Source organism: Monodon monoceros, unplaced genomic scaffold (assembly GCF_005190385.1).
Source record: "Monodon monoceros isolate NGI ecotype Baffin Bay Population unplaced genomic scaffold, NGI_Narwhal_1 Super_Scaffold_6, whole genome shotgun sequence".
Lineage (NCBI taxonomy): Eukaryota > Metazoa > Chordata > Mammalia > Artiodactyla > Monodontidae > Monodon > Monodon monoceros.
Genome location: NW_021703783.1, coordinates 43796478 through 43820650, shown reverse-complemented (window position 1 = coordinate 43820650; position 24173 = coordinate 43796478). Strand labels below are relative to the sequence as shown.

The 24173-nt window shown below is 41.8% G+C and overlaps 1 protein-coding gene across 3 annotated transcripts; it reads right to left on the bottom strand.

The window, feature by feature from the left end:
• Positions 1–290: 290 nt before the first annotated feature.
• On the bottom strand, positions 291–21154 carry ATP23 (ATP23 metallopeptidase and ATP synthase assembly factor homolog). Of its 3 annotated transcripts, none has more exons than XM_029205437.1 (6): positions 21079–21154; positions 9262–9307; positions 8473–8554; positions 4764–4901; positions 2515–2598; positions 291–591 (listed from the first exon to the last, which is right to left on the bottom strand). In XM_029205437.1, exons 2-6 carry the CDS (start codon positions 9276–9278, stop codon positions 388–390), a joined length of 525 nt encoding a protein of 174 aa, XP_029061270.1. In that variant the 5' UTR covers positions 9279–9307; positions 21079–21154; the 3' UTR covers positions 291–387. The 3 variants fall into 3 exon arrangements, with proteins under 3 accessions (XP_029061270.1, XP_029061268.1, XP_029061269.1); XM_029205435.1 differs by having other exon boundaries at positions 20775–21106; XM_029205436.1 differs by lacking the exon at positions 21079–21154 and adding an exon at positions 20175–20681.
• Between the last annotated feature and the right edge of the window lie 3019 nt (positions 21155–24173).

The following is a 24173-nucleotide window of genomic DNA, read 5'->3' as shown; positions in this document are numbered from 1 at the left end:
GGGCAGAGGATTTGAATAGACATTTTTCCAAAGAAGACATACACATCATAAAGGGCATACTTCACAGGTTTCATAATCAAGTTTTAAAATGTAATAAAAGCAAATCACAAGCATAAAAAATAAAACACAAGTAATAACAAGTACATTGTAGAAAATTTAAAAATGCTATTTATTTGCCTTATTTACCAAATGGTTAGCTACAAAGATACAATTTTTGCCTTGGAGTTTAAGGCAGTTTCATTTCTTACCACAGTTACTTTTTCTGATGCTAGAATCTTCTGTGTCTTCTCTGTATTTAATTGATCATTTACGTTTTATGTTTGTCCACTTGGGAACCATACTTTCTTCATGATCACCGAAGCTCTGCCATATAAAATGTCATCGTCTTCATATATTTGAGTAGTACCGATCCCGGTTTTGAAAGTCTCTATGAGCATATCTTGCATAGGTCTTATTATGAGGGATCCTTCCAAAAGGTTCATGGTCATTGAAACAAGATTCAAAAACTTCATCAACGGCCTTCTGAGCTACTTCTTTGCTGATGTTCCTAACAGCCAGGATAGAACGAATGGCTCTGTCTCGCACACAAGTCTAAGGAGAAAAGTACGTGGCTTTAATTTTATTAATATATGAAAATTTTGTCATGAAGTAGTAACATTTTATACAATGTGTGAACCACAGTCAAAATTAATTTCCTCTCATGTTATTTTATTAATTTCTGTCAGTCCAAAGAAGAAAGATTAAATTATAGAACATGTTTAGCTCAACCTAAAATTATTTAGGTATAAGTAAGATCTCCTTCCCCTCCTCCATTCTTCTCATCTTTCCTAATGATGATAATTTCTAGGCAGTATCTGCTAAACAATAACTCCAACTTTGCAAAATCATAAAAAAGTCTATAAATAAGGTTCTGGTTGAGCTTTTTAATTTGAATAAATATGAAATATACTCCTGTGCGCCTCTCTCCCTTAGCTTTTCAGGTGACGAATGCTAGATAACTTTTCCTTCGAGAGGAGCATCTCCCCTGGAGGCAACAGGAAACCACACATACACACATACACACAAAATTTGAAGGCATCCTAATTTTTCAGGGGGAAAAAAAAATCAAACAACTTTTTTCTTGGGTACATACTGTACAAAAGCAGGGACTCTGTTCTCTAGGACTCTTCTCCCACTACCTCCACGTATTTTCCATCCTATTGCTAGTTCTGTTCATTTTCTGCCGCTGCTACCCAAGTTAAAAAGAGGAGAGATTTCTCTTTCAAAGACTCTGGACTCCGGATGACATGCCTTAACTGCATTAGCCTCTTCTCTGGGATGTTCTGATGTGCACCCTACTTCCACTGAGAGCCAGAACACACCGCCCATTCAAAGGCTGCCTGAGCTGAATTCACCAGATGAGCAGGGATTGGAGGGCACGGAAGACATGCAGCACAAGTCAGTGGCACATCACTAAGCGGACTTGGCACAGGCTGAAAGCGTAACAGCCCTATCAGAGTAGGCACCCTTCCCAGGCCCCAGGTTTGCCGTCTAACTAACTCCCATTCACTGAGTTCAAAACTTCTCTTCGTAGTTCTCTGTGACCTTCTACCTTCCTCCCCAGAGTTGAGTTACTCTTTTCTCTGGAGAGCCAAGGGCCTTCCTGCTGTTGTTCCAAGCCTGTCCTTTTTGCATCTGGTTAAAACTGCTATCCTGATGCCCATGTACCTGACAAATTGGCCCAGTAACCTCTTCCCATAGAAGAGCTCTGACCAGCCTTTCTCCTAAATGTGGACACAGAGCCCCTTGGTTGCTATGGGCAGAACTGCTCACATTCTTCACCAGTCCATCAGTTCTAAACTTCCTCTCCCCATGCCCATCTATCGTGGACCTTAAAAGCTTTCTAGTACAGTAGAAACTAACACAACATTGTAAAACAACTATACACCAATAAAAAAATATACAGTGTTTCTTTTAGACAAAAACAACAAAAAAGCTTTCTAGCAGGATGATCTTGCCTACAGTTTTCATTTTGTTTTGTTTACAAAATCTCTCAGCTCAGCTCATGATAATCAAGTCTGTGCTGATCCAAAGCTTTGCTGTCACGTCATACGGCCTTTAAAGGTGTGCTAATACACAATGCACTGCAATGCAGTCTCTGTGCTGACAGGTATTACTTTTTTGTCTAGAGAATACTGTGATGGTTTCAAAACACAAGTCCAGTACTGTTAGGATAAAAGTAAGACAGGCTGTGATTTCACTTCCAGTCCTTATCTACCCCCATCCAAAAGTATCCCACGTGTGAGACCGTAGCGCTTTTCACTGTGAAAATCTCTCACTTAGTCACATAGCTTGCCCATAATTATAAAATAGAACTGAATTCCGTCTATTTGGCTTAAGTGATACACATTTTGTATTCTTTCATATAAGTAGTTCTTTCACATTTCAAATACTAAATATACTTCTCATTTTCCTATTCATTATTTCCACTCATAGCACTCTTAACAGTAAATGATTTCATATGTTAGTTTTTACCTGATGGTGTCGTTTTAATCCAAAATGTAACCTGAATATTTCATTTAAAAGTGAGCAGTCTCCACTAAGGTTAGCAGCTCGAACCTATCACAAAGACAGGAGGCAAACAAAAAGAAAATAAGCACTCGTGCTCTATACCTTTATATCAACTGATTTTTTAATTGTAAAATATAAAATTGGTATATTTTTCTGAGAACAGAGTACCTGTAAGATTTTTTTTTTTTTAACTCTATTGACTTAAGAAGTTCTTAAGAAAAAGAGCAGATATCCATGAGCTACACTAGGCAGCGCCAGATACACTGTGGGCAATCACCTATTCAAAGGGAATTTTCAAAACTTTCCACCAGAGTCTTACAGACAGAACTAATTTCTTTTGGAACCAAAAGTCAAAGAGTTGGACCTCAAAGTTAAAGATTATGCTCTCTACAAAATACAAACACTTCTAGAAATTACCAAAAGGACTTCAAGAAAGCATTCTTCCAAAGATCTACAAACTGAGTTTCAATGTGAGCTTAAAACTGAATACATCAGTGGGCTTCCCTGGTGGCGCAACGGTTGCGAGTCCGCCTGCCGATGCAGGGGACACGAGTTCGTGCCCCGGTCCGGGAAGATCCCACATGCTGCGTAGCGGCTGGGCCCGTAAGCCATGGCCGCTGAGCCTGCGCGTCCCGAGCCTGTGCTCCGCAACGGGAGAGGCCACAACAGTGAGAGGCCCACGTACCACAAAAAAAAAAAACAAAAAACAAAAAAAACTGAATACATCAGTACCTAAGACACTTTAGGCACACAAACCTCCCAGCTCTCCTAGCCCAAATCACTGAAACTCTCTTCGACCTTCCCTTAAACCCGTGTACGTTCATGCCCTTCCTCCAGGGTCTTGATGGGCCTATGAAAAATTAAGTGGTACAGAGAATCAAGAACATTCCAAACTGGGCATGCTATGAACATGACAGCCTGAAGTTAGTATGTATTTTCTATATCTTTAAGGTAAAAAGCAGCTTTAATAGGTGAAAAAGTCATGGAATTACCCACATGGATTCTACAGCCAACCTGGCCACGTTTTTGCTCATTCACTGCAATCAGAATGGCCCACTTCTTGTTACTTCTATAATAACATGGCTTCATTCCTCTGAGGAGCTCAAAGCACTTAACACACTTTAACTAGCTAACAGGCATTAATTCTCATAACACCCAAGAGAGAGAAATATTTAAAAGCTCAGATTTCGGTCTTCTTTTCAAATAGTATGAGTTATAATCAGATGCAGTGAGGCTACTTATTAATTTCAAGGGAAAGAGAAAATAAGTTATAAAGTATAAGCTTGAAATTTATATTAGTTTTCTTTAGCTTTTCAGCACACTGCACTCTTCAATTAATGAAATGCAAGTATGAAATACGAATGTCTGTCTAGGAGCATATATATGTGTGTATTTCTGACAGCAATCCAGAATGCTTAATAATAAGTATCTTCCTATGTTGTATTTTTGAAACGAACTGTTTTACTCTAGGGAAAGCTAGGAACTTTACCTATGGAAGGCAGCACAGCAAGCCACTCAAGAACCTTGGTTGTAATCCTGCCTCTGCCACTTACTATGTATGGTATCTGAACAACTGCCTCACTTTTCACAGAAATAAAATGGGGATAACAGTATCTACCTCAGTGGGCTGTTGTGAATATTAAATAAGAGTCCACAGGGCTTCCCTGGTGGCGCAGTGGTTGAGAGTCCGCCTGCCGATGCAGGGGACACGGGTTCGTGCCCCGGTCCGGGAAGATCCCACATGCCGTGGAGTGGCTGGGCCCGTGAGCCCTGGCCGCTGAGCCTGCGCGTCCGAAGCCTGTGCTCCGCAACGGGAGAGGCCACAACAGTGAGAGGCCCGCGTACCGCAAAAAAAAAAAAAGAGTCCACAAACAGCACAGGGTTAGGGTTTGGCACACAGCCCCTCAGTAAACGTTAACTATAAAGTTTTTGTATTATATAGTTTATTCCATAGGAAAAATAGCTTATTATTAAAAGTCATCACTATTATTAGGATTTAAAGGTTATATTTAAGACAATTCTAAAAAGATACTTAAAAATGTCTACCTGCTGTATCTAAAAGAATTGTACTCAATAGTTAAAAATGTAAACTGAAGACTAATGTGGAATTATGACAAGAAAAGGAATACGTTTAAATAAATCATCCTTGAATAAAATGTTCAAACGCACAACAGTGTCCTTGGGGAAAAAGTACCTTCTACAATAAAACTTACCTCAGAGCAAGCCAAGTGCCTGACGTTGGTGAACCAGTCGACGTGAGCTCGACAATGATCGAATGCATGAATGAGCTCATGGGTGACCACTCTGTTCATATGCGCCTGATGACCGATATTATTCTGGCACAGAACAATCTAAGAAGCACCCAAATGAGGAAAGTTCGGTTATTTCTAAGATCTACTCTCACTTCGTAGATTCCATCTTCTCTCTCACTTGAGTGGGCTCGACTGCTTGGAAAGCCTCACCCACTCTATCCACCCAACCCCCACCCCTCCATCAAGGCTCGGTCTTCACCATACATTCTCCATGAAGCCTTCCCAATGGCTAACTTCTCCCTTCTCCTCTCTCTGGACTACACAGCACTTAGTTTAAGGACATTTATTCACACACCACCTTCACTGGGTTGACTGTACCAGCCATCTTAGACTCCACAGTCTTGTATTAAGAGTGGACTCTGGAATGAAGCAGGGAGATTCAAATTCCAGCCCCACTCCTTACTAAGTCAGTGACCTTGGGCAAGTTTCTTAAGCTTTCTGTGCTGCAGTTTCCTCAACTATAAAAAAGGAGATGACTTAGAGTACCTACCTCTTAGAATTGTGAGAATTAAATGAGAATATGTGTAAAATGTTTCTTATCAAGTTTCTCAATAAGCAATGAATCAACAATGAATGACCACACTGTCCCATCCTACTAGAATTGCCAGGAAAAGTCCTCAGAAAGAGCTTCAGAAAGAAGTGCAAAAAGCCAGCAGCACACTGAACAGGACCCTATAAGAATAATAAAGACGTGAGGGGTCCTAATAGTAATAGTCCCCACTTACTGTGTACTTACTGTGTGCCAGACACTGGGACATGTCCCAGGTATTTTATATACATTCATTCAACATTCATTTATTCAACTAATATTTATCAAGACCTACTAGAGATTTATAATCTACTAATGGAGATAGAAATTAATCAAATATTTACCAAAATGTTTAAACACATGCAGTGACAGTTGTCATGAAGAAAAACCCAGGTTGTCACGAGTACATACAATGAGAGTGCCTGACCTGGTCTGCAGGGTTGGGAAAGGCTTTTCTGCAGAAGGAATGTTTAAACTGGGATCTAATGGATGAACAGGAGTTAAATTTGAGGAGAGGGGAAGGGAGCATTCCAGACAGAGAACATAGGCAAAGGGTAGGGGGAGGGTTGAAGGAAAAGAATGTTGGAGAAGCTGACGGCGGCAGGCCTGTAAGTAGTACAAAGCACAGAGTTGGAGGCGGTAGGCATGAGATAGGGCAGGGCCCAAATTACTCTTTATCCTGACAACAGTGGGAAGTCAGTGAAAGGGAGTAGTGAAACGGGGGGTGTTTTATTTTGTTTTTATCCTTTTGACCACAGTTGGAAAAATAAACAAAAGATGATCAAAACTGGATACACAGAGACTAGTTGAAGGCGAATGAAGTATTCTAGGCAAGACGTAATAGTCCCAGAGCTAGGATGGTGGGGGCCTAAAAAGATATTTAGGAGGGACAAAATTTGGTGTCGGACAGAATATGGGAAGGGAATCAGAGGTATCAAGGATGATCCCTAAATTTCTGGCATGGGTAATAGGACGGATGGTGGTACCGTTCACCGAGATATGCAAAACTAAAAGACCAGTTTGGGTGGGGATGGAGGATCGTAAAAATCAATTTGAACTTGGACATGGCACGTCTGAGGTGCCTTTAGGACACCCAAGTGTAGGTGTTCAGTGAACACTTGGCGATATGGATGTGGAGTTCAAGAGAAAGCTCTGACCCAGCAAAGTAACCAAGGATTAAGGGACTTCATTTAAGGGCTGGTAGAGGAAGCTAAGTTAGCAAAGGAGCAACCACAAGAGTGTGGCATACTGGAAACCACGGCAAGAAAGTGGCATTAGCTGTTAACGTCAAGTGTGTGCATGTGATAGGACCTCCACTCTAGCCAGATACCTTGGAATAACTCTTGCCCACGAGCACTGGGAGAGAAGGTGAAGAACATTCACAGCAGCATTGTTTATAATAATAATAAAGTTGGAAACAATCGATACTCGATAGGGTAAACTCTAGTACAGACATATAATGGAATAATATACAACACAAACTAAATTAACCAGAGGTGCATACAACAACACAGAAGAATCTCACAATGTTGAACGAAAGAATTAAGTTACAAAGACTGTATGATTTCATAAAATGACAAAGTATTACACATGACCCCAAGTATAAAGCTTAAAAGGAGGAAACTAAACACATTGTTGGACTGTACACACAGATGGCAAAACCATTCAGACAAGCAGGGAATGGTTATCACGGAAGTCAGAATAAGGAAGGGAGGGGGTTGTAACCCAAGAGGGGCACACAGGCTTCTGAAGTCCTGGCAGTGTTTTCTTTCTCAAATCTGGGTGGTAGTTATATAGATGTTCATTTTACTATTATGACTGAAAGTGTTCATACAGGTATTTTACTCTTCTATATGAATGAGATACTTCACAACAAAAATTTTAATTAAAAAAAAAAAAAAAAAGAGTGCCCAACTGTGTATAACACTGCTGAGAAATAAGATGAAGATTCAAAACGTTAGATTCACTCTAACCCCCAAAGAGGATGAACTTACCAAGACTCATCTTGGGAGCTATACGTGTTGCGATTATCAATTTACAAATGAGGAAACTGAGAATAAAACGAATAACTTGCCCAAGCCCCACAGCTAATAAGCAGGGGAACTAGGATTTGAACTCAAAGTCTATGTGACTCCAAAACTCAGACACCTCACCCCTCTCCTATGTTGCTCTTTCCCATGATTACCATGAAACAGCTATAAATAACTCAAATACATATAAAGTTCCCTAGCAGGAAACAATTAAATGTACGTCAATGTGTCACATATTCATGATGGAAACAGTGACTTACAACACTTTTATCTACCCTCATATCACATGACACATCCATCTACCACCTCACGACTGTCAAAACCCCCCACTGACTTAAAACTTATAACATTTATTGACTTAAGTGCTCTGCTTACTATGATAAGTAGTTTACAAGAGAAATCGCATTTAATTCTCATAACCGTTCTATAAGATAAATACAATCATTACCCATATTTTACAGGTGAGAAAACTCACTCTCCTCATCAAAAATTCTCAAAGATCTATCACTTCTCACCGTGTAAAGGTGAAACTCTATCTTGACATTCAAAACCTCCCACCATATAGCCTATCTTTCTTTCCAATCCTATTTCTCCTCATTCCCCATGCATTCCTGCCCTCCAGCTGAACTAGACAACATGCCATTCCCCAAATACACCTTGTGCTTTCTCAACACGTCACCTTTGCTCGTGCTCCCCCTGCTTTTGGCAAAAGTCTTTGTCTTCTTTGCCCCTGAAGAGCCTTTACATCCTCTAGCTTTACATCCTCTAGCTGAATCTGCTGGCATCTTTCAGTCAATCACATCACTGTCCCATTGTGGTAACCACACCCACCTCAAAGAGTTTAACCCGCCTCAAATTTTATCATTGTCTCTGCGTTCCTGTCTTGTATCCCCTGTGAGAAGTAAGGACCTTAAAAGTAAGGACCACAGTTAACTCATTTTTTGAATTCTACACAAAGTCTACCAAATGGAATGCCCAGCACGTAGAAGGCAATCAGCAAACATCAGGAGAGAGAACTGGAGGAAAGAAGACAGCTTGGTAGACCGCCTACCTGAGACACTGAAGCATCAAAACCTCCACTGACATTTCCATTACAATCTTCACAAGAAAAGTGTCTTTCTTTGTTAACAGCGCTGGAAGGTAAGAATGGATTAAAAAGACAACGTCCAGAAGTAGTATGCATGGGGCACGGGGGAAACAGCCCTGGGCCAGGAGACCCAGATGACACATCTCTCCATCACTATCACATAGGACACCTTGGGAAAGCAACTCAACACCTTCAGGACTCAGTTCTCTCATCTGTAAATAAGGAAACTATCTCTGCAAAATCTATCCCAGTTCAAATTCTATGCTATGATTCCATAAAGAATTTGATCAACTCATTAAGACCATATTGGAAATATGCTGGAGTTTCTGCCCTTGGGCCAGAATGTTAAGAAGTGGACCTCAGAAATCACTTCTTCCGATCTCCTCAAAGTTAAACAACACCTGGAAGGCTTCTACATGCGTAACAAGCTGAGATTTCTTCTCCATTAAGGATAATGCTGGGACTGGCACAGTGGAAAACCAGGTTTGGTGATTGCTTACAAGTAAGATTTTAAGTATCATCTTTACTAAATACCTGAGGTGAATAGTAGAGCCAGAGATGTGGAGTTAGGGCTGAAGAGGTCCAGAGAGAACAAGGCCTGCCTGGAGAGAGTGCAGCCAACCACCACCACCTACCATATGGAAAGGGCTTTGTGGCCTGAAGTGAAACATCTGAAGTACTTCCAGTCTGGGTGGGGATTTTTTGTTTTCAGCAGCCAGAATATAGAGCAGCCCTTCAAAAAGATTCACTTACCAACCCGAATGCTTCATGGCATCAAGCAGCAGTTTAACATATGCATCTAGAAAGATATTGATTCAGTTACATATGGTAACTGGAAAAAAAGAGCACCAATTAAATGATCCAAATAGCAGTATAAGATATTATCAAACAAAACCTCACAAATCTTAGCAAAGTAATACCATCTTAAAAATGATAAAAAATGAATATGAAAAGATAAGCTTAAATTAACATAAAAGCAAGTCTTTAATGAAATGAAACACTGATAGAAATACCAAAATGGGTAGTACCAAACATCTTAGATAACATCAAATATGCTTTTCAGTTAAATGATCAAACACAATGTATTAAAATATATACCAAGGGGCTTCCCTGGCGGCGCAGTGGTTGAGAATCCACCTGCCAATGCAGGGGACACGGGTTCGAGCCCTGGTCCGGGAAGATCCCACATGACGTGGAGCATCTAAGCCTGTGCGCCACAACTACTGAGCCTGTGCTCTAGAGCCCGTGAGACACAACTACTGAGCCGCATGCCACAACTACTGAAGCCCACACGCCTAGAGCCCGTGCTCCGCGATGAGAAGTCACCGCAATGAGAAGCCCACGCACCGCAACGAAGAGTAGCCCCTGCTTACTGCAACTAGAGAAAGCCTGCATGCAGCAACAAAGACCCAACACAGCCAAAAATAAATAAATAAATTTATTTTTTAAATAAATTAATCAAAAATACACACACACACACACACACACACACACACACACACACACACACACCAAAAGACTGAGAAAATATGGGACCAATATCCATAGAAACAAATAGCAGCATAGTATCCAGATTAGAGGAAGGCAGTAGGTAGCCCCACTATTGTCTGTCCTGGTCTGTGAATAGTGTCCCATTCTGAGTACCATACTCTAAACAGGACCTGCCAACCAAAGCTGTTCCATGGGAGAAAGTGACTAGAACAGTTCAGGACTATTTTCCACAGGAAGCAAGAAAGGGATCTGCAGATTTGGAAAAGAGAAAAAAGACTTAACTAGGGCCACAGTAGCTTCAAGTATCTGAAGGGGTGCCATGTGGGAATAAATTCAGCCAACATTTCTTCAGAGGGCAGTACAAGGACCAAAGGGCAGAAGTTACACAGGGCACATTTCAACTCAGTATGAGAAAGGATTTTTCCAACAATTAAAGCTGACGATACAAGAGCCCAATAGCCTCAAAGGGCCTCAAAGATAACCTGTTCCAGCAGAGGTCTATAAACACTCTGGTCAATTGATGGCACAGAGGTTTCTGGTCAGTGATGGGGGTTGGAAAGGCCTAGATGACTCCTGAGGCCCCCCACTTCTAATAATCTATGAGGGACTTCCCTGGTGGCACAGTGGTTGAGAATCCGCCTACCAATGCAGGGGACACGGGTTCGATCCCTGGTCCGGGAAGATACCACATGCCGCAGAGCAACTAAGCCCGTGCGCCAAAACTACTGAGCTCTGTGCTGCAACTACTGAAGCCTGCGCGCCTAGAACCCATGCTCTGCAACAAGAGAAGCCACCACAATGAGCTCAAGCACTGCAACAAAGGGTAGCCCCTGCTCGCCACAACTAGAGAATGCCCGCACAAAGCAACGAAGACCCAATGCAGCCAAAAATAAATAAAATTTTTTAAAAAAAACTTTATAAAAAAAAGTGGGGGGTGGAGTCCAGACAGCATACTAGGAGGATGCAGAATGCGCGTCTCCTCACAATTAGGGCACCTACCAGGCACCAGTGGGGGACCACAGACACCTAAGGGGATGGGAGGAACCCCCAGCAGCTGGGTAGGACGTGGGGCATTGGGGGAGCGAAGGGGGAGGAGAAGCGGAGGCCGGACAAGACTGGCGCCCCTGAGGGGCGGCTGGGGGAGGGCAAGGGATTCCCACGCCCGAAGGGGGAAATTGGGGAACCACTGGGAGGGCAGAGTATCAAAAGGGAGAGTTGCCATGCTTCCCCTGCCCACTTGGGCCCCCAGGAACCTGCTGAGATCCCGGGCCTGATCCTCTGCCCACCTAGGCCCCCTCCAGCCATACGGGTCCTGAGGGAGTGGGAGGAAGGGAAGGGGGAGCAAAAGTAAAGGCTGGACCTCCGGGACCAGCACCCCAGAGGGGTGGCTGGGGGAGGGGAGGAGTTCCTACACCCAGCAGGACCCCCCACAGTTAGGTGTCCAGTGGCGATGGGGGAGACCCTGCGGGAGATGGTGGGGGAGGGGCACGAAGGAATGGGGCCAGTGCCTTCCCTATCCACTTAGGCACCGGGAGGCCTGTTGGGCTCCTGGGCCTAATGCTCTGCCATTGAAGCCTCCCTTGTGCCCCGCAAAGCCCAAGGCCCACCCCTATACCCACACCCAGGGCCCCACCTCTACACTTGGAGACACCCTCTGAGACCCCCTCCAACGCAATGGACCTAAACCCCACCCACACACCCTCACTCAGCGCCCTACCTCCAAACTCCGGAACTCCACGCTCCAGAGGCCATCCTTTTGACGTGCTGCCTCTCCCCTTCCGCGGGCAGGTCCTAAGCAGCCATGGTCAAACATCACTCCCAACCTGCCTAGGTCCTGCCCCACCCTAAACCCCACCCCTGCCTAAGTTCCACCCCCATAGCCAAGGCTTTTTTTTTTTCCACTTTTACATTGGAGTTCTGTTTTACCTTGTTGATTCATTGTTGTTCATTCTTTTATATTTTTATTTTTCCTAATAAATCTTTTATTTTTCTAATTTTATTTTATTCTTTATACTTTGTTATTGTTCTCTCCTTTTGGCTTGTTCACCCCCCCTTTTTTTTTCTTTTTTCTCTTGTGGTTTTATTTTACCCTGTTGCAGTTGTTTCAATGACAGTTTTATTTTTCCTAATATATTTTTTATCTTTCTAATTTTATTTTGTTTTTTATTCTTTGATATTGTACTGTTCCTTTTTTCTTTCTTTCTTCCTTTTTTTTTTCTTTTCTTAATGCACCACAAAGCTTGCAGGATCTTGGATCCCAGGCGGGAGATCGGGCCAAGCTCCTGTGGTGGGGGCACTTAGTCCAAACCGCTGGACTAACAGAGAACCTCAGACCCCAGGGAATATCAACCAGAGTGAGGCCTCCCGGAGGTCTTCATCTCAGCACCAAGACCCAGCTCTATCCAACTGCCTGCAAACTCCAGTGCTGGACGCCTCAGGCCAAACAACCAGTAAGACAAGAAGACAGCACCACCCATTAAAAGAAAAAAAAAATGAACGACAAAAAAATGTTACAGAGGAAGGAGCAAGATAAAAAACCTACAAGACCAAATAAAGGAAGATGAAATAGACAAACTACCTGAAAAAGAATTCAGAGTAATGAGAGTAAAGATGATCCAAAATCTCGGAAACAGAATGGAGAAAACACAAGAAACATTTAACAAGGATCTAGAAGAACTAAAGAGCAAACACACAGTGATGAGCAACACAATTACTGAAATTAAAAATACTCTAGAAGGAATCAATAACAGAATAACTGAGGAAGAAGAACAGATAAGTGACCTGGAAGATAAAATGGTGGAAATAACTGCCAGGGAGCAGAATAAAGAAAAAAGGATGAAAAGAATTGAGGACAGTCTCAGAGACCACTGGGACAACATTACACACAACAACATTCGAATTATAGGGCTTCCAGAAGAAGAGAACAAGAAAGGGTCTGAGAAAATATTTGAAGAGATTATAGTTGAAAACTTCCCTAACATGGGAAATGTAATAGTCAATCAAGTCCAGGAAGTGCAGAGAGTCCCATACAGGATCAACCCAAAGAGAAACACGCTGAGACACATATTAATCAAACTATCAAAAATTAAATACAAAGAAAAAATATTAAAAGCAGCAAGGGAAAAGCAACAAATAACATACAAGGGAATCCCCATAAGGTTAACAGCTGATTTTTCAGCAGAAACTCTGCAAGCCACAAAGGAGTGGCAGGACATATTTAAAGTGCTGAAAGGGAAAAACCTACAACCAAGATTACTCTACCCAACAAGCAACTCATTCAGATTCAATGGAGAAATTAAAACCTTTACAGATAAGCAAAAGTTAAGAGAATTCAGCACCACCAAACCAGCTAAAAATGCTAAAGGAACTTCTCTAGGCAGGAAACACAGGAGAAGGAAAACACCTACAAAAACAAACCCAAAACAATTAAGAAAATGTTAATAGGAACATACATATCGATAATTACATTAAATGTAAATGCTTAAATGCCCCAACCAAAAGACACAGACTGGCTGAATGGATACAAAAAAAGACCTGTACATATGCTGTCTACAAGAGACCCACTTCAGACCTAGGGACACATACAGACTGAAGGTGAGGGGATGGAAAAAGATACTCCATGCAAATGGAAATCAAAAGAAAGCTGGAGTAGCAATATTCATATGAGATAAAATAGACTTTAAAATAAAGACTATTACAAGAGACAAGGAAGGACACTACATAATGATCAAAGGGATCAATCCAAGAAGAAGATGAAAGAATTATAAATATATATGCACCCAACATAGGAGCACCTCAATACATAAGCCAACTGCTAACAGCTATAAAAGAGGAAATCGAAAGTAATACAATAATAGTGGGGGACTTTAACACCTCACTTACACCAATGGCCAGATCATCCAAACAGAATATTAATAAGGAAACACAAGCTTTAAATGACACAATAGACCAGATAGATTTAATTGATAGATTTAATTGATATTTATAGGACATTCCATCCAAAAAGAGCAGATTACACTTTCTTCTCAAGTGCACATGGAACATTCTCCAGGATAGATCACATCTTGGGTCACAAATCAAGCCTTGGTAAATTTAAGAAAACTGAAATCATATCAAGCATCTTTTCCAACCACGGTGCTATGAAATTAGAAATCAACAATTACAGGGAAAAAAACGTAAAAAACACAAACACATGGAGGCTAAACACTACGTTACTAAATAACCAAGAGATCACCGAAGAAATCAAAGAGGAAATCAAAAAATACCTAGAGACAAATTACAACGAAAACACGGCGATCCAAAACCTATGGAATGCAGCAAAAGCAGTTCTAAGAGGGAAGTTTATAGCAATACAAACCTACCTCAAGAAACAAGAAAAATCTCAAATAAACAATCTAAACTTACACCTAAAGCAATTAGAGAAAGAACAACAAAAAAAAAACCCCAAAGTTAGCAGAAGGAAATAAATCATAAAGATCAGCTTAGAAATAAATGAAAAAGAAATGAAGGAAACAATAGCAAAGATCAATAAAACTAAAACCTGGCTCTTTGAGAAGATAAACAAAATTGATAAACCATCAGCCAGACTCATCAAGAAAAAAAGGGAGAAGACTCAAATCAACAGAATTAGAAATGAAAAAGGAGAAGTAACAACTGACACTGCAGAAATACAAAGGATCATGAGAGATTACTACAAGCAACTATATGCCAATAAAGTGGACAACCTGGAAGAAATGGACAAATTCTTAGAAGAGCACAATCTTCTGAGACTGAACCAGGAAGAAATAGAAAATATAAACAGACCAATCACAAGCACCGAAATTGAAACTGTGATTAAAAATCTTCCAACAAACAAAAGCCCAGGACCAGATGGCTTCACTGGCAAATTCTATCAAACATTTAGACAAGAGCTATCACCTAATCCTTCTCAAACTCTTCCAAAATATAGCAGAGGGAGGAACACTCCCAAACTCATTCTACAAGGCCACCACCACCCTGATACCAAAAGCAGACAAAGATGTCACAAAAAAGAAAACTACAGGCCAATATCTCTGAAGTACTTAGATGCAAAAGTCCTCAACAAAATACTAGCAAACAGAATCCAACAGCACATTAAAAGGATCATACACCATGATCAAGTGGGGTTTATCCCAGGAATGCAAGGATTCTTCAATATATGCAAATCAATGTGATACACCATACTAACAAACTGAAGGATAAAAACCATATGATAATCTCAATAGATGCAGAAAAAGCTTTCGACAAGATTGAACACCCATTTATGATAAAAACTCTCCAGAAAGTAGGCATAGCAGGAACCTATGTCAACATAATAAAGGCTATATGACAAACCCACAGCCAACATCGTTCTCAATGGTGAAACACTGAAACCATTTCCTCTAAGATCAGGAACAAGACAAGGTTGCCCACTCTCACCACTATTATTCAACATAGTTTTAGAAGTTTTAGCCACAGCAGTCAGCGAAGAAAAAGAAATAAAACGAATCCAAATCAGAAAAGAAGTCACCTGTTTGCAGATGACATGATACTATACCTAGAGAATCCTAAAGATGCTACCAGAAAACTACTAGACCTAATCAACGAATCTGGTAAAGTAACGGTACAAAATTAATGCACAGAAATCTCTTGCATTCCTATACACTAATGATGAGAAATCTGAATAAGAAATTAAGGAAACACTCCCATTTACCACTGCAACAAAAAGAATAAAATACTTAGGAATAAACCTACCTAAGGAGACAAAAGACCTGTATGCAGAAAACGATAAGACACTGATGAAAGAAATTAAAGATGATACAAACAGATGGAGAGATATACTATGTTCTTGGATTGGAAGAATCAACATTGTGAAGATGACTATACTACCCAAAGCAATCTACAGATTCAATGCAATCCCTATCAAACTACCAATGGCATTTTTCACAGAACTAGAACAAAAAAATACACAATTTGTATAGAAACACAAAAGACCCCGAATAGCCAAAGCAATCTTGAGAAAGAAAAACAGCTGGAGGAATCAGGCTCCCTGACTTCAGACTATATTACAAAGCTACATTAATCAAGACAGTATGGTACTGGCACAAAACCAGAAATATAGATCAAAGGAACAGGATAGAAAGCTCAGAGATAAACCCACGCACATATGGTCACCTTATCTTTGATAAAGGAGGCAAGAATATACAATGGAGAAAAGACAGCCTCTTCAATAAGTGATGCTGGGAAAACTAGACAGCTACATGTAAAAGAATGAAATTACAACACTCCCTAACACCATACACAAAAATAAACTCAAAATGGATTAAAGACCTAAATGTAAGGCCAGACACTATCAAACTCTTAGAGGAAAACATAAGCAGAACACTCTATGACATAAATCACATCAAGATCCTTTTTGACCCACCTCCTAGAGAAATGGAAATAAAAACAAAAATAGGGGCTTCCTTGGTGGCGCAGTGGTTGAGAATCTGCCTGCTAATGCAGGGGACAGGGGTTCGAGCCCTGGTCTGGGAGGATCCCACATGCCGCGGAGCAGTTAGGCCCGCAAGCCACAACTACTGAGCCTGCGCATCCAGAGCCTGTGCCCCACAACAAGAGAGACCGCGACAGTGAGAGGCCCGCACAACACGATGAAGAGTGGCCCCCGCTCGCCACAACCGGAGAAAGCCCTCGCACAGAAACGGAGACCCAACACAGCCAAAACTAAATAAATTAATTAATAAACTCCTACCCCCAACATCTTCTTTAAAATAAATAAATAAATAAACAAATGGGACCTAATGAAATTTAAAAGCTTTTGCACAGCAAAGGAAACCATAAACAAGCCGAAAAGACAACCCTCAGAATGGGAGAAAATATTTGCAATATCAAAATTTGCAATATCAAAAAACAAACAACCCAACCCAAAAATGGGCAGAAGACCTAAATAGACATTTCTGCAAAGAAGATATACAGATTGCCAACAAACACTTGAAAGGACACTCAACATCACTAATCATTAGAGAAATGCAAATCAAAACTACAATGAGGCATCACCTCACACTGGTCAGAATGGCATCATCAAAAAATCTACAAACAATAAATGGTGGAGAAGGTGTGGAGAAAAGGCAACCCTCTTGCACTGTTGGTGGGAATAGAAATTGATACAGCCACTATGGAGAACAGTATGAAGGTTCCTTAAAAAACTAAAAATAGAACTACCATATGACCCAGCAATCCCACTACTGGGCATATACCCTGAGAAAACCATAATTCAAAAAGAGTCATGTACCACAATGTTCATTGCAGCACTCTTTACAACAGCCAGGACATGGAACCAACCCAGGTGTCCATCGACAGATGAATGGATAAAGCAGATGTGGCACATATATACAATGGAATATTACTCAGCCATAAAAAGAAATGAGGGCTTCCCTGGTGGCGCAGTGGTTGACAGTCCGCCTGCCGATGCAGGGGACACGGGTTCATGCCCCGGTCCGGGAAGATCCCACATGCCGCAGAGCGGCTGGGCCCGTGAGCCATGGCCGCTGAGCCTGCGCGTCCGGAGCCCGTGCTCCGCAACGGGAGAGGCCACAGCAGTGAGGGGCCCGCGTACCGCAAAAAAAAAAAGAAATGAAACTGAGTTATTTGTAGTGAGGTGGATGGACCTAGAGTCTGTCATACAGAGTGAAGTAAGTCAGAAGGAGAAAAACAAATACCGTATGCTAACACATATATATGGAATCTAAAAAAAAAAAAAGTGGAACCTAGGAGCAGGACAGGAATAAAGACACAGACGTAGAGAATGGACTTGAGGACATGGGGAGGGGGAAGGGTAAGCTGGGATATAGTGAGAGAGTAGCATTGACATATATACACTACCAAACGTGAAATAGATAGCTAGTGGGAAGCAGCTGCATAGCACAGGGAGATCAGCTCAGTGCTTTGCAACCACCTAGAGGGGTGGGATAAGGAGGGTGGGAGGGAGACACAAGACGGAGGGGATATGGGGATATACATATGCATATAGCTGATTCACTTTGTTATACAGCAGAAACTAACACAACACTGTAAAGCAATTAAAATCCAATAAAGATGCTTAAAAAAAAAGCAAGAAGAGAAAAATACAAATAAAAGTTGTTATTTATAAAAAAAAAAAAAAGAATCTATGTGCCTGCTAAAATTACAGCAAAGTATTATGAACCCAAGTGCCTCTAATATCAACTTTTCGCATAGATGTCCTATCTGAGAGTATAAATGCACAGCAAATTACGTGACATAAGCAAAAAAAAAAAAGAGAGAAAAAAATCAAGGTTTTTAAGTGCTGAAAGCAAAAACAGGTGAGTAAAATTAGTGTGGGATGAGAAAGTTAGGTATAGGTTACTGCTTTACTAACCTGACCCCTCTTAAGAGTGTTAACAATAAAACAATTATTATTAATAATAAGTATTACTTAGTGTATATCAGGTATCAGGCACCATACTAAGTGCATTATTATTCAAGCAACTAAGAGTCTTACAAAGTTGAAATGGATTCAAAAGCCTACAGTCCTCTTAAAAAAAAAAAATTTCTGGGAGCACATTGGTTTGGTACTTCAGAAAGGACCTGCAGTATTTGGAATGGATTTGCTTTGGAGAAAAAGAAAACAAAGGTCGCCCTTGAGGTTTGATTTCTCCCATCACACTCGCCCCAGGGATAGGATTTTACAGCTTCAAGTTGATGCTTTAATACTACCAACAGGTTCTCCCAGCAGCCTTCCCCTTGAAAGGCTGAGGCGGGTTAATTCGTACTGGGTCTCAAGTTTAGCACCTCACCCTCCTCATATCCTGCCTGTATCAACTCTTCCTCCACTTTTTGGCTCTGCCACTGTAAGAACAGCTACCTTTTCTTTACCCAGCTCCTGATATGCTGGCACTTCACACTCATAAAATCTATTCCTCACAACAACCCTAAAAGGGGTATTTTTATCCCTCCCCCACTCCCTTTTTTTTTTCCCTCAGATAAAGATAGAGAGGATCAGAGAGTTAAATCACTCTTCCATACGTAACAAGGGATCAAAATTTGAACCCATGTCTAATTCTGCAGCCTATGTTCTTTCCACTGCATTCCACTTTGAAACATCTTAAAGGCAGGGTCCCAACTCCTCTGTATTTGCCCAAACCAGAACCTAGGAGGCATTCAATACATATTTGCAAAGTAAATACAATGACATCATTTTCTCTACTCCCCCTCCTCCTCCCTTGACTCCCTAGATGCAGGTAATCTCAAGAAGGCTGGAAAATAATTGGGTGGTTGACTTTTGAAGTGTGACTGGCCAGCTATGAAACAGTAACCTTACTTTGGAACAATAAGTTTAAGTCTTTGATTTTCTAAATGTATCTAAAGTAAACTTTAGATGGCAATGTAAAAAAGTTAAGAAATCTCTAGTGCAATGTCCCTGGGATTAGAGAAAAATTGGTCAGCAGATGGTGTCCCTATTTAACCCACAACAGTGGTTCTTAACCTTTTTGGGATCGTGGGTCTCTCTGAGAATATCATGGAGCTATGAACTCTCTCCCCAGAAAAATGCACTTAGGGGCATACACATACGGTTTCGTAGTCCATGTCAGGAATTTCTACACTCTGAAGTCCACCCATGTATGAAGGTTAAGAACCCTTTCCATCAAAGGGTAGGACTGCAAAACTTGTTTTTAACAGGAGGGAAGAGGGCAGGGCACAACCCTTAAAGAATGACAGAGCTGCTGTGGACACGACATAAACTGGTTAAAACCTGGTTAGAACCGATTAGGCCCAAGATGGAAGAAGATTCAACTTCCAGTAGATCTTGAGCCTCATTATACGCTCATTGTAATACATTAGCATATGCTACATAACACACCCACGGGCACCATGACTGTTCCAAGGCTAACTATAAAAGGCCAAAAAGTGGGCAGTGGCCCAAATCCTGGAAATCCCCACCCCTTCTCGAAAATAGTTGGAATAATCCTCCCACTCATTAGCCTATGAAATTACCCAGCCCATAAAAACTAACCACCCATATTTCCTGGCTGCTCTCACCTTTTGAGACAGACTGTATTCTGTCTATGGAATGTGTATCTCCCAGGACCTCTCCCCTTCTGAGATGGCCCACACTCTGTCTATGGAGTGTGTGTCTCTCTCTCAACAAATCTACTTCTTACCTATCACTTTGCCTCTCGCCGAATTGCTTCTGCAGTGAGACATAAAGAACCTGAGCTTCATTAAGTCCTGAGACCAGGAGTGCAATTTCAATTAAAAGGCAGTGGGTTCGAGTCCCAGCCTGCGGGTTCAAGTCCCAAGCTGAGTTTTGGCGGGGTTCAAATCCCATCTGAGTTGTGCAGTTTCAGCAGGTATGCCTTAATTAACATGGTTCTTTAAAACTCTGCTTCACCTGGACTCTCAATTCCTCATATTACTGCATAATTTACCTAAAATATCAAAGGATCTGTCAGACCAGTGCGCGTGACGGAAAGGGCAAACTCCTAACCCAACTCCTCATTCACGCCGCAAGAAAAAGTAGTCCTGAAAGGGGCCTCAGCGCTTCCTCTGATGGAAACTGAGGCTCAGACCCCCACACCCGCCCTCACAAGAATCTGCCTTTAACTCTGCACTTGGTGCCTGAACCCCGCCCCCGACACACCTGGGCTGAACCCGGAGCCCCCTAGCGGAGCGGCACCAAGGCCCCTCCCTGCCCGCCGGCTCTCAGACACCCCCCACCGCACCCTCCGCAGACGCCCAGCCCCCAGGCTCACGGCTCCTACTTGTCTCCAACGTCTGCAAGAGCATAAGCTGGCACTTCTGGTTGTTGGTGAAGAAGCTGGAGAGGAACCCTTGCTGTGGCTTCCCCTGAGCCAACCTCTCCGGGAAGACCTGGCACCCGACGTGTTGCTGCTGCAGCTGCTCCCCCGCAGCGGGGCCCGGGCCGCGTTCATCCGGAGCTGCTGCCATGCCGCCCACGGACTTTGCAGCTGCTTCCGCCCGCCTCAGGCGGCCCGAGGGGAGACAGGGAAAGGCAACCTCCCTCCCGCCTACCCACAGCCCAGGCCCTCCCTCCGCCGAGCCGACCTGGCGCCAGCCGGGCGACGGCCGCTGGGGTCCACAAGCCCGGAAACCGAAGGAGCGCTGGGCCACAGGCGCCGGGAGGGAAGACGGTAACGGGGCGGGGCGACGGCTGCTAGGCGGGCAAGGGGCGGGGCCAAGCGCCTGCTGGCTGAGCTGGGGTTAGCGAGTACCCTCGCAGGCTACAACCCGCCTGATGTGGGCTCGGCCTTTGCCGCTCAGCGTGCTTGTGCCGTCCCCATAAGCCTTGTTCCGCAGCCCTGCTTACTCGTGCACACTCCTTCCTTACCTCCTGATCAGTACTGGCCATTAAATACCCTTCTCCCTCTGAAGGTTTCTGCCATCTTCGCACTCCCTGCTTTGTCCACCAGCAGGCTAATTGCAGCCTCTGGTCCACCTCTCTCTTGACGCCCCAAGCCATATTAAAAGCCCTGTTTTTCAGAAACGTTTGAAAGCTGCAATTATAATGAATGGTCGCGTCAAAACCCTCAAAATATAAGACCCAACTACTTTTTTTCTGCCTCTTCTAGGCCCATTCGCCCACCCTACTCTTTGGCCACTGCAAATAACTCTCTGATAATTGATGAAATAAATTTCATATTTTATGGCAAGGCAAGAAAAATTTAAACAAAATTTTTCTCTGCCAGTTTGGGCCTCCTCCCTCCCCCTTAGAGTATATCGTGCATCTGCATTAACCAGACCTCCTTAGAAGATATTCCTTCTTAATCTTGTATAGGGTCAGGATGACCCACTACTCCATAACTCCTTGGGAGATAACCTTCCTTCTGTCAATAATTCATTTGATGTATAACACTTTGTCTCAAAAACTTCTTTAACTGTGCTGTGATTTCTAGTGGGTGGAACAGTGCTCAGAGCTTTCTGAAAGACTGTCTCCCAGGTTATAATCCTCAGATTCGCTCAAATAAAATTTTCCATTTCTTTCTTAGATCGACTATTAATTTTTTCATCAACATAACAAAATACAACCTTTTTACTTATAACTCCAAGCCTTAACTCATATTTCCATCTTTAAGTCAGTCCTCAGTCCTTATGATCCAGGTCCTGATCAAATCTACCTAATCCACAGGGCCTTCCCAGATACCTTAATCAAAATTAATCTCTCCTGATCTCCCAATGTACAAAGTACTTCATACCTATTATGGCTTCATCACTGCCTGACAGGTTTTAACTAATTTGTGTTTCTCTTTTCCCAGTAAATTTACTCAGTTCAACTCACACATTCAGTACCTGCTATGATGGGCCAGGCATGGCAGCAGAAACAGGATAATAAGAGAATTTCTAAGGTTGAGAGAAGCATATGATTTATGTAAGAAATGTATCTAATTCATAAAGGTTCAAGAGACATTGAGGATTATGAACAGTACCTATGTGTCATAGGTGCTCAATAAATATCTAAATTGAGTGAGATGCTAGGATTACTCATTTGAAAAATAATATTATGAACACCTTCTATGTACATAGACTACTAAAGCTGTAACAAAAAAAAGCTGCTTTTTATTGAGCTCACCTGCAATACATTATTTCTAATCCCTACCACAACCCTGCAAAATAAATATTGTTATCACTATATTTTTCAGATAAAGAAAGTGGGCTCAGCGAAACTGAATAATCCAGGACCACACAACTAGCTCTTAATCTAGTTAGAGGACTAAAATATACACATATGGAAAACTAGACCATTTCAAGTTAGTGTAATTAGTCTGGAATTCTCAGGGAAGGCTAGATAGAAAAGATGGGGCCTGAAATGGACCACAGACTGTAAACATTTAAAATACTATTCAGCTATATGAATAAGCAAAAAAATGCAAATTAAAAGCTCTCATTTCCCCGCACCAAATTAGCAAACATTTTTTCAATGTTCATTGCTGAAAGCAACAGAGAGAAAACTAGAAAATTGTACACCAAGATATGATCAGTAGTTGTCTAGGTATCAGAATATTTTTATTATTTTTCCAAATTTTCCTAATGTTCTACAATAAGCATGTATTACCTTTATAATCAGAAAGGTATACTTTAAAAAAATTGAGTAGCCTTTGGATGGCATATATGTTAACTTCATCCATTTATACTATAAAGACATAGGAGTGGAATGGGACGGCATTAGGGGAGAGAGAGGGAAGTGCAAATACAAATTACTAAGGTAAAAAGAGAAAAATAATCACCACAAAGAAATGAGAACATGGGCAAAGACTTAGCTATAAGGATTTTCATTTCTCCATTGCAATACTAATTAAGAACACAAAGGATAGAAACTGTTTTAACAAAAAGTGCAATGGAAAACATACAACCATGTTGTTTTTTAAATGAAATATGTTCATAAAAGCTTTTTAGGTTACAAAATAGCATGTACAAGCTGGAAATTTATTATATGCACAGAGAGGGTCTGGAAGACTGCTGCAAAGTGTTTTTAGTGGTTGTTTCTGGGTGGATATGTAACCGAGCAGGACTCTATGGGGCCTTCCCAGGACGGACCCCCTCCCCCATATCCTCGCTGTAGCTCCTCTGAAATACCTAGATAATAGTATCTGATGCACACTTCCTGAGTTACAGATGCTAAAACCACCACCAAATGGAAGAAATTACCTGATGATTATGAGCCCCCAGACCCTATAGGCCCCTAAGGATTGATAATGTTAACCGCCCTATTATCTCAATATCAACCAGAGAATTGTGCAGGACCTGATCACATACCCTGCAACCAGTCTCCCTCACCTGGCTTTTAAAAATGCTTTGCTGAAACCCTTCCGGGAGTTCAGGGTATTTTGAGCAGGAGCTCTGTCCCTTCTCCTTGCTGGGCCCTGCAACATATCTTTCTATGCTCCAAACTCCCACGTTTTGGTTTGGGCTCACTGTGCATCATGCACATGAGCAAAAGATGAAATTTGGGAGTTTGTTTTGTTTGCACCTGTGTGTGCTTGCCTTCATTCTCTAAAGCAAAAATAGTTGTTTTATAGTAAGTTGTTTGAAGCTGCTTAAATAAATCACAGCAACAAATGAAGTTGCATATAACTTTAAAGTGCTTTCTAGCTTTGTTTTTTCGCAACTAATAAATCCACTTCTCCAGGGCCGCCAAAACTTGA